We start from the raw sequence: 10,464 nt of genomic DNA, 5'->3' as shown, positions 1-10,464 counted from the left end.
CTTGACGACTGCCGCTTCCGCTCTGCCCCGCCCGCCAATGATGGTGGCGGGTGGGCGGGCACCGGCCAATCGGCGGGAAGGCGGGAGGAGCGCGGGAGATGGCGGCGGCCATGAAGCGGCGGCGCGGGGTGGTGCAGGAGCCGGGCTGCCTGCGGGCCTGGGACGCCGAGAACATGGCCCTGGCCAGGCGCTGGCGGGTGCGACGGGTTCCCTCTGCCCCGCCGTGCTCTGAGCCCCGGGGCTGTTCCCTCCGCGGCCGCGCTGCTTCCGGTGCCGTTCGGGGTTAGGCTGCAGCCTGCCCGTCGGCAGCGGGGCGGGATGGGAAGGGGCGCCGCGGCCCGGGCCGGCCCCGTCGCCAGGCCAGCGGGTGAGCATCTCCCTTTCAGGCAGCGCGGTGCTCGGGGGCCGGCACAGCGGCGGCGCGGGAGGTGCGACAGCTGCGAGGTGGCTTCGAGGAGCTGCTGCTGAGGATGCGGGGTGAGTGGCGGCTCGGCCGGCCGGGGCCGCCCTGCCCCCTGTCTTGCCTTCACCCTCCCACCCGTTGCCGCCGCGGACTCCAGTTGCGTGCGTGTGGAAGCACCGATTCCCGGGCGCGGGTGTTTACCGGGCTGCAGCTCCGGTATCCCAGCGGAGGAAACAAATTGCTGGAGGGAGGGGCCTTAAACCTCCCTGCTGCCCCAAGCTGAACTGGGCCCGCAAAAGGATTAAGGCCCAGCCCCAACCTCTAGCTGACCTTGCTGGGGGATGTGAGCAAACCCTGGGCTTTCTGGAAAGAATGAGTCAATCTTTGTCCTGGGAAGCTGGGGAAGGGGCTCCCTGCCACAACTGTGGTATAGAGGAAACCTGATGCGAGGGAGGGAGGGAGAGAGAGAGACAGCATGGGCATGGTGGGTGTGTATTGGAAGAGGGCAGGTTCTTGATGGTCTTTTGGGAGAGCTGAAAGGTCTCAGTCCGGGAGGACTGCAGCACCTGGATAGCTGAGGAATGGATGTCTGAAGCAGTGTCGGCACCTGGAGACGTGAAATGTGTTGTCTCTCTAGGTACTGCAATTTCAAAGTTGTTAAATCTTAGCAACAAAAAAATACAATTCTGTTGTTACAAAGCCGGGTGATGACACCTTAGCACAGATGGCTGTTTGGTTTTCCTTAACCAGCTCAATTTCTTGTTGGCTTGGCTGTGATCACAGGACTGCCAGCTGCCCTCCCCACCCTGCCTCTGGAGCTTACCGTCCTCTACAACTCCCTGCTTTTTACTATGGGAGCGTCTGACTCTGCCATGGAAGGAGAAGCAGAAGGAATACACCCGGGGCTCCTCAGAGGTAAAGAGATTGTAGGGGGTCCCCTCAGGGCAACGACATGCTTTGGAGCTGTGTGGTGACTGGCTGGAGGTGAGGGGGTTGTGAGCAGGGAAGCCTGGCTCTGCTGGTAAGGACTGGAGGTGGGGTGGCTTGCAGCCAGGCATGATGTACAGCTGCCTGTCTGCCTGCTGCTACCTGCAGGGATGGGCCAGGGTTTTTAGGAGAAATTAGAGTTTTCAAGATGTAAGGTGCTAAGTCTCTAGCAAAATTTTAATGACAGTACAAAATGAGTGTTTAATTATGGTGTGCTGGCTTCAAAGAAAACTTACTGAAATAGGCTGCAGCTCAGAGGAGGATCTGCAGTGTTGACCTGTTCTTGCCTGGGGGCAAGTGACCTCAGGAGGGCTCAGCAGAGCTGAAGTCATAGCTCTGAACCAGTGTGTTGTCTCCTGAGTGTGCAGCTGTTAACTCCACTGTCTGACAGCTTGGTTTTCATGCTGCTGAGTCTGGACCAGCCCTGAAACCCCATTCCTCCCCTTGCAATGAGGAGTCTGTGCTTGACAGAGGCTTTCTCTTCCTCTTGGGAGGGTGTCTGTTACAGGGTACCAACCTGCTGTGTCATGGATGGAGTTTTTCTTGTTTGGGTTTGTTTTTTTCCAGTTCTGGAGGCTTGTGGGGCCTGCGGACAGGATCTTAGCACTGAGGAGCTGTGGCAGAAGGTGCTGCGGGAGGTCACTGTGGAGGAGCTGCAGGCACCTTTGCACCGACTGGGTGCCCTGCAAGCCGTGTGGTGGCTGTCAGCCGGCCACCTGGGAAGCACTGCCAGCCTCTTCAGGCTCCTGAGCAACGCTGAGGTAACTGGGCACGGGCGGATGCCACACAGCTCCTGGTCACCTGCACCGGAGTATCTGCGCAGTTATAAATACCCGTGGGTTTACTAAAGGAAGTAGAGCTGGCATAAATACTGTGTCATAAACCCCACTCTGCAAAATGTTGCTGTGGCATTTGGAGACCTGAACCCACCAGCACTGCCCAGTTGAGCGTGAGTAATCCTCTCCCCGGTGTCCCAGCGTAGCCTGATGGCTCCAAGTGTGTTAAGGAGTCCCAGAATATCCCCTACCTGTTGGGGCCCTGGACCTCAAGGTGCGAGACGGGACACTTGGGTAGGCTGGAAGGGGGCTGTGGGTGGACTTGCAGCCCCTGTAGGGAGCAAGCTGTGAGCAGTGGGATGCAGAGGAACCTTCCCTGCTGATTGTGAAGCTGCTGAGGGGTCCCACCTTTTTTGAATGCCCTCCAACAGCACTTGGATCTGCCTCGCCAGGCACCCAGTGGGGTGCAGCTTGCGCTGAGGTGAGGAGGTGCTTCCCTGGGCCATTCAGGAGTCATTGCAGCAAGGGGGTTGTAGCTGAACTGAGGGGGTGGTAGGACATTGCTCCCCAGCACAGAGAGCACGGTCAAAGGATTTGATATGACCTCTGTTGCCCCATGCCCTGGGATCAGTGTTTCCTGCTTCCCTTCAGCATTCCCTGCTCTCTCTCTCTCTGTGTATTCACAGGACACAGGAAGATCTCACTGCCGTGAGGGGGAGAATGAACTCCTCTCCCTGCTCAAGGCATGGCGAGTACCTGCTGAGAAGCCTTCCCTGCCCCTTCTACAGAGCACTGAGGACTTGAAAGAGATCCTCTGCACCACAGCAGCCTTTCTGCAAGGTTTGTGTGGAGGAGATACTTACACCAGCACAGCCTCCCACTGTTGTCCTGTCCCAGGACCCCCTCTCCCTGCCCTTATCCTGGTTTTTCTTCCCAAGCAAACCGGCCCTTGGGGTTTTCTGGGCTGGGTTGAGCCTCTGGGTCTCAACTTTGCTGTTCATTATTCCAAGAGCTCTGCTTTTTCCCCAGCTAAGCCTTTCTCTGCACTGTCACAGGGCTCCTCTGCCTGTCTGTGGCTTTAGGTAGGTGTCTGGGCACCCCAGTGATCTTGTATAAAGTGGAAAGCTAGCAGGGGACCTGTGAGGATTTTCCTTTCTTCTGTCTGTCTTCTGGCACCTGCCTTACAAGTAGATCATTCCTGTTAGATTATGATCCTGCAAGAGCCATGCAGAGCTGTTGTGCAGCTTTGCAGCCTGGTGTTACAGCAGGTGACTGATCTCGTGTGACTGCTGAAATCTGTTCCACTTGTAGTTTTCCCTCGATTGCTGTCTTGACAACCCCAGCAGCTCTGGGGGCAGCCAGCACTGCCTTGCTGTGCTCTGGCTGATGCAGGGCTTTCCTGCAAGGAGGTGGGGCAGAAGCTCCTGCCCACAGACCTCTCAAAAGCCTCTAGAGTGGCGATAGCACTTCCAGGAGGAAGGTGACAGATGTGAATGTGAGGTAGGCGTGTGAGAGGGGCCTCAGAGGAAAGCCTGAAATGGGGACTGAAAGAAAAGCAAATACCATTCATGATAAATGCTCATGAATTAATATCCCAGCACTGGGATCCCTACTGGAAAATGGCCCAGATGTGCTGGAAAAAGTCTTTCAGAGATTCTGCCCGTGCTTCCCCATCTGCACCGCTGTTGCTGTGAATGCGAAGGTGGACCTCCCCAGCACCTACTTCTGCCCTTGTTCTGGGCCCGGGCAGGCACCTTGGTATCTGGGCTCGGATGCTGTTGCTATTTCTTCTAGACATCTCCATCGATTGACTTGTTCTCTTGCAACACAAAGATGGCAGCTTGGCACCATCCTGCTGTGTACCGCTGGGTGCAGAGGTGATCATGCAGGTCCCTGTGGCACTGGGAAGAAAAGGGCACATACGCTTGTTTGGGAGCCAGGTGGGGTGGGAAGGGGAGCCGCAGAGCTGAGATGTTGGGTCTGTCCTAGGGCTGCAGGAGCTGGAGGCTGGGAACTTCCCCACTGCCCTCTCCCTCCTTCAGGAGGCTGCGGGAGGATTCTGCTCCAAGAGGGTCCTGGCACAGATCTACACCTGCCTTGGCTACTGTGCTCAGCGAATGGTAATGGCCAGGCCTCTCCTGCCACAGGGAGAGGGGAAACGCAGCCTAGAGTGGGGTGGGAAGGCTCAGGCTGGTGTCCACTCTGCCTGGTTCTGGGCTGCTGCAGGAAGGCGAGGTCTTGAGCAGAATTTGTTGTGGCTTCAGCCTCCTTTGGCAGCTGCAAAATCCAGGTAGGGATTTTGGCTGAGTGCAAACGGTCACTGCAGAGAGAGAAGCTCAAAAACCAGCCTGAGGAGGACTGCCTTGGGCTAAAGTGCTGCCCTTAGTGGGGAGCACTGGGGAAGCAGAGTGGGGATCGGGATCCTGCCAAACAGTAAAGATGTCAGCCAGATGTCCCTGCAATGTGGACCTCTTTCCATCTAACTAGGGCAAGCCTCAGACAGCCCTTCAGCACCTGAAACAGGCCCTCCAGGTAGACTTCCAGTGCCTTCCTGCCCTGTCCCACATGGCAGCAATGTACCACGAGCTGGGGGAGACTGATGCGGAGCTGCAGGCCCTGGCTCTGCTCAATGAGGTTTGTCTGCTTCCTGTACTTCTGGGTTGATTTTTTCCCAGCAAAACCTGCACAGAGCTTTCAAGCAGGCTCCTGCCTTCTGGGGGGCTGTTTGACCCTGGAGGGTCCCTAGAGTAGACTACAGCGATCCAGCCATAGTGCTGCCTTCAGCAGTGGGCGGGAAGGAGCCCAGTGAGATCAGAAATTCCTTCTCAGCACCTGGTGGTTAGACGTGCCAAGACCTTTGGGTCGCTGTTCATGTTCTTGATGGCTTGGGAGAAGAGGTTACACTCATGTCAGAAAGCTTCCGTCTCTTAATGAAGTATGTATTTGTGAAGAGGCCTTTAAAAGGCAGATTGTGGCTGTGAGGGTATGTGTGTTATCCATAGCAACCTTAGTCTGCCTGGGAGGAGCAGGTCTTTAGCTCTTCAGCTGTTTGAAATCTGTAAGATTCAAACACAGCTGTAGAGAGGGATCTCTCACTATGAATGGCCCAAGATCTGGTCTAACTCGGTCTGCAGCTGCAAAGGGAGATGGTGTTCCAGGCAGCTCAGAGCACCTTGAACTAAAAACCAGAGGTGATCTGGGTGATCTTGCAAATCTGATGCCATGTGGACATCAGAAATCTGTCTGTCCCTGTGTGATCTTGGTGGATCTTCCTGAAAGCAGCTGTGTTGTAGCAAGCGAGAATAGTGTAGCTGTGCTTATGAAAGTGCAGTGCTTGTGCTTGTCTGGGGGCATCTCCAGATGCCAGCAGTGGCAAATGAGTGCAGCTGTTCGCGACTTGACCAGCATGGTGTTGACCACAGTTTTTTGTTCCTGTTTCACAGGCTCTGGAAGAAGAAAGTCCAGCAGCTGCTTCCTCTAGTCCATACTTCCTAATCCAAACAGAGCTTCTTGTCCACACACCAATACTAGATTTAATCCTTCGCCATCGTCACCCCTCTGAAGTGAAGTACCTGCTGGCACAGCGGTGTCTCCAGGATGGGAGGTAACAGCTCCTCTGGTCTGCTTGCAATATGCTGCTTGTTTGGGCTCTGCATTTTCCTCTGTGCTCCTGGAAATCATCCAGTTCAGTATTGCTGTTGTAGGTCTGCTCAGAGTGTGGTACAGGGAGAGCCTGTGGGCTGGTGGTCCAGGTTCTGTCTGGCTGTTGGAACTTCTTGGGGTCCCTCTGCTCCTTACAACCCATGTTCTGTCCCTTTGCAGGGAGGCTGATGCAGTAGAACACTACCTGGATTTTCTGGCTCTGCTTCAGGAGGGTCTGCAGCAGCAGGTAGGTGTCCTGGTGAAGAGCTCCTTTGGTGATTTGATAGATGAGGTCCAGGGTGTCAGCCCTGGACTCCAGGTTTCAGTGTCTAGTTTGAGATGTGAAGGAAACGAAGTGGGGGGTGGTGCCTCTGACCTGTGGCATGTCCGCCTTTGGATTCGCACCAGAGACCACTTGCCACTGCTATTTGGAGAAACAGCTTCCCATTTGCTGTGGGGAGCAGCTGTTGTCCTGGTTTTGGATGTCCTTCAAGAGTAGGGATTTGCTGCCTTGACTCTGATGAGCTGTCAGTGCTTCACAGCTTCTGCCTTCTCCGATGGGCTCCAGTGTCTGTGGGAGTGGGTCTGAGCTTTGCTGGGCTCTTGGTTCCCAGTAAGCACAGGGTCAGTCTGCTTGGCTGGATGCTCTGCAGGTCTGTGACTGAGCACTGCCATCGCTTTTGTTCCCCAGGTGCCCCTAGATTGTCGCTCAGGTCTGCCCAGGATCCCTGAGGTGTTCCTGGAAGCAGCGTCTGCCTTGGAGCAGGCTGGGAGGCACCAGGATGCCATAACCATGTGCGAGGAGGTCATCAGCCGGACGACTGACCTCATCCCGCGGATCTTACGAGTGGAGGAGAGGCTGGAGGAGTGCCCGTCGCCTGGGGCAGGGCAGGCGGGTGGACTCCTGTCCCAGAAGAAGGAGAGTGTGTGCTGCCTTGCCTGGAGAACAGCCGCATACCTGCACCAGGGCTGGGCGTGGGCCAACCTGGGTGAGAGGAAGGAGGCCATAACCCAATTCAGCAGGTGACGAAGCCTCGCTGGGAGAAGGGGCCTCCTCAGAAGGCAGCAAGGGCTGTCGGGGGCCAGAGCAGGGCACAGCGTGGCACAGGGGCTGGCCTGACAACCTGCAACTAGCTTCCTAGCCCTGGAATTGTACCAAAGCTCCTTCATCCTCTCACCTGCAGGTGCCTCAGCGATCTCGTACGAGTCCAGCTTTATGGGTCTGGTGCTGAACTAACAGGTAGGACGCTGCACAGCTGGGACCTGTGTAGGGGCCTGGTTGCAGTGGGATGTGTGTGCTTGGCAACAGTACGTACAGGACCAAGGTGTTGGGCCCAGTGTCACCTCTGGCAGGAGGTGGTTGTCGCAGCGTGCTGAGCTCTCTGCCACGCTGGAGCCTCTGAAGGGACTGGCTGGTTTGCTTGGAACAGGGTTTGGCCTCGGCTCTGCCTCCTTCCCTGCTGTCTTAAGTGACAGTTAAATGGGCTCTGAACCAGGAAGCTTCTCCAGTCCAGATTTCAGGGAAGAGATCTGTACCACTTGTGCAGATGGGCAAAGGCCAGGCTGCTGCTGAGGTCAGTGTTCACTGCAGCCGTGTAACGAACCAAGCTCCTGGTGTTCCTCACCCTTTGCCGCCTCCTGGCCTCTCCCAGCCTGGTGGAGAGGCTGAGCTCTGCCTTCTGGGGCCCGGGGAGCTGGAAGACGTGTAGCCCAAATAAAGGTTTGGCCTGTCCTGGCTGCTAACCTGGCTCAGCCTGCTGGCACAAGGGAGGGAATATCTGGAGGATGCTGTCTCCAGGTGCATGTTCTTTCAGTGCCAGAGAATCTCCTGCCAGAATTGGAGGTGCTCCAGAAGATCAGGTTGCTCTCTCTCATCGGGCGAGGTGTGCAGTTCCTGGAGCTGGGGAGGCACAAGGAAGCCCTGTTGGATTTCCATTATGGTTTGCAGACCTTGCCAGGTAAGAGGCTCATTTTGGTGAGGAACAGAGGGGATTTCCACAAATTTGTCCTGGGCTGCTTTTCTGTCTTCAGCAGAAAGATCTTATGCTTTAGACCACACTTACTTGGATGTCAAGGACTACAGTACAGCTGCAATCAATGTCACATACTTGAAATGCTTCTGTGGGGCCTGGCCCGCTCACTGCCCTGGAGAGGCACACCAAAACTATTGTCAGAGGAGTGTATCAGAACCCTGCCCACAACCTGTGCCCTGAGACAGCCTGGAAATTTCTTCCTGCTCAGACCCCAGCCTGGTACAGCCAGCTTTCTCACAGACAGGGTCTGCTTTCCCAGAACAGAGGAACTGGAGTCTTGCTTCATCCTAGGAAGCAGCATGCTCATGCCTGGCCATCCAGAGGCTGAGTATGGAGGCCTGTCAGTGGAGAGGGGAGCAGGGCAGGTAGCTGTACATGTCCTGAGCACAGCTGAGTGCTGCTCCCAGGCATGACCCCTGTTCAGTGCTCTAGCTGTGCTGACACGCTGCAGAGATGTGAGCTTCACCAGGATTTGCCAAACCTGCTGGTCCCAGTCCTGACTGAGGCTTCCTCCCTTCGGGGGTGCAGACCTGCCTGCAAGGAAAACCCCAACTCTTGTCCCAACAGAGGTGTGGCTGGCTGGGCCGCAGGGCTGATGCCATCTGCCTTCACTGCCAGCCCTGGAGTTAATTAGAGCCTGTGACACAGCTGGGACAGTCTCCGCCCCATTACATCACCTCTGCTCTGCTCACCTTTTTTGTCTGGCTCTGAAGCTGCTTTTGCAACACCCTGCAACCCACAGCAACACTGGGGACCTGCTCCTCCCCTGCTAACGGCTGAATCCCCCCCACTTCGTGTCTTGCAGGTGACCCAGCTGCTGCTTCCTACCTGGTGCAAGCCTTGTGGAAACTGAATCGAAAGCAGGAGGCGGCTGCTTACTGGCAGAAGTTCTCCCAGGGCCCCCCTGGGGAGGATGGGCAGCAGGAACGTCAGGGAAGGTGTGTAGAGGGATAAGTGGGATCTTAGCTGGCCACAGGAGAGCTCCAGCAGTGCAGCCCATGTTTCAAACTGTGGGACAGTTCAGCTCCTGCTAGCCTGCACCTGCAGCTCAGGTGTGTCTGAGGAGCTTCCCCTCACATCTGCTCTGAGGGGCCACGGGCTGTGGCTCAGCAGGGACTCCCTGGGGCACAAAATGCTGACATGGAGCTAAATGGGAGGGCAAAGGCTGGGGCAGAACTGGGGGCTTTGCACTGCCCATGGGGAGCGAATGGCTTATTCAGACCACAGCAAGGGAATGCCACAGTCCTTGCTGCTGCAACGTTCCCTTCTCTTCCAGGCCCTTCCCATTGTACCTGGTTTCGTGTCTGAAGCAGGCGATGTTCCCAGACATGGATTCTCTTGCCAGAAGCATACAGGATTACCTCAGGACCACAGAGGACCCTCTGAGCTAAACTGATCAGTCTCCCCATCCCCACCTGCTGAAGTCTCCCTGTATCAGGCTGGCTGGCACAAGGCCTTTAAGGACTCCTCTAAGACTCAGAATGACTCTTGGATAAAGCTGGATTCCCAAAGGACTGAAAAAAAATAAATCTTTTCTGATAAAAGCCTTGGCTCTATTTGAAGTTTTTGCCCTTTTTCCAAAGCAAACCTTGACACTGCCTGGAGGGGCTGTGAGCCCGTGGGCTGTGCCCTGGGTTCTTGGGAGGTCAAGAGCAGAGATACCATCATCATCTGCTCTATGTGGTGGGGCAAGCTCTGGGCTCCAGGAAGGTTGTGGCAGAGTCAGGCAGTCTCATAAAACAAAGTGTTGTCAGGTCGCCTGTCCTACTGATAGAAGGAAATGATCACCTACTTTGCAACTTATTTACTTATAACAACTTACACTTATCTCTGAACATCTTAATAATCCTGCTTGCCCTGACTCTTCTGTGGAAGCTTACCAAGGATTAGTGGGTTCATCAAAACAAAGCAGTTTTCTGTGGAAACTTATCAAGAATTACTATGTTTGGCAAAAATAAGAGACATATCCTTGGAAAGCAGATGTGCACTAACTAGTTTAGTCTTTGTAATGGATAGATAGCTGTATATGGGCAGTAGAATTTAATATACTGGTGCTTTTAGATAAGATTGAGGTGGTAAACCAGCAGGAGCCACTCTTGTTATTCAAGAAATTGGCTCAGAGAATCTGTGCATGCTCTGAGGAAAAGTACAAGGTGAGAAAGACTGTGAGCCTTCCTCCCGAAGATGCCCACCAGGAGGTGCCAAACGCGCAGGTGCAAAGAGAACATAAACTGCTGACGACGACATTTTGAACTAACCCAGCCTTGCTCATGCATATGGACATTTGTGTTACATAATCCAATGAATATGTATATCCACACTCTGTCGGTTTTTAGTAAAATGGGCTGCTGGTGTGCAAGTTTTGTGGAGAAATCCCCTTGCACACCGCCACCAGAGTAAACATACCTGCTGTATAACTCTCTGTTTTAGAGTGTTCCCACAGATGTGCCTTATATCCTGGCTTTGTACTCTTGTCAGTGTTGTTTGGAGCCCAGAGTCTCTGGGCTCCTCTGTGACACTGAGCAGGGTGGGGAAGGGGCACTTGCTCCTGCCCAGCCTCTGGCGCAGCTGATTTTGGGTGACCAGCTGAGCCTTGGGCGAGCCTTGCATCCCACGAGGGAAG

The 10,464-nt window shown here is 55.1% G+C and overlaps 1 protein-coding gene across 4 annotated transcripts; it reads left to right on the top strand.

Annotated features, from left to right (window-relative positions):
• Positions 1–97: 97 nt before the first annotated feature.
• On the top strand, positions 98–9,345 carry FANCG (FA complementation group G). Of its 4 annotated transcripts, none has more exons than XM_074931933.1 (14): positions 98–197; positions 387–477; positions 1,187–1,318; positions 1,958–2,151; positions 2,853–3,006; positions 4,156–4,286; positions 4,654–4,800; positions 5,610–5,770; positions 5,989–6,055; positions 6,500–6,831; positions 6,993–7,048; positions 7,629–7,766; positions 8,647–8,779; positions 9,118–9,345. In XM_074931933.1, exons 1-14 carry the CDS (start codon positions 99–101, stop codon positions 9,230–9,232), a joined length of 1,950 nt encoding a protein of 649 aa, XP_074788034.1. In that variant the 5' UTR covers position 98; the 3' UTR covers positions 9,233–9,345. The 4 variants fall into 4 exon arrangements, with proteins under 4 accessions (XP_074788034.1, XP_074788033.1, XP_074788032.1 ...); XM_074931932.1 differs by having other exon boundaries at positions 7,623–7,766; XM_074931931.1 differs by lacking the exon at positions 9,118–9,345 and having other exon boundaries at positions 7,623–8,770.
• The last annotated feature ends 1,119 nt before the right edge of the window (positions 9,346–10,464 follow it).

The sequence above is a fragment of the Athene noctua genome, chromosome Z, assembly GCF_965140245.1.
Source record: "Athene noctua chromosome Z, bAthNoc1.hap1.1, whole genome shotgun sequence".
In the NCBI taxonomy this organism is placed as follows: domain Eukaryota; kingdom Metazoa; phylum Chordata; class Aves; order Strigiformes; family Strigidae; genus Athene; species Athene noctua.
This window is presented reverse-complemented; position numbering and strand designations above follow the sequence as displayed.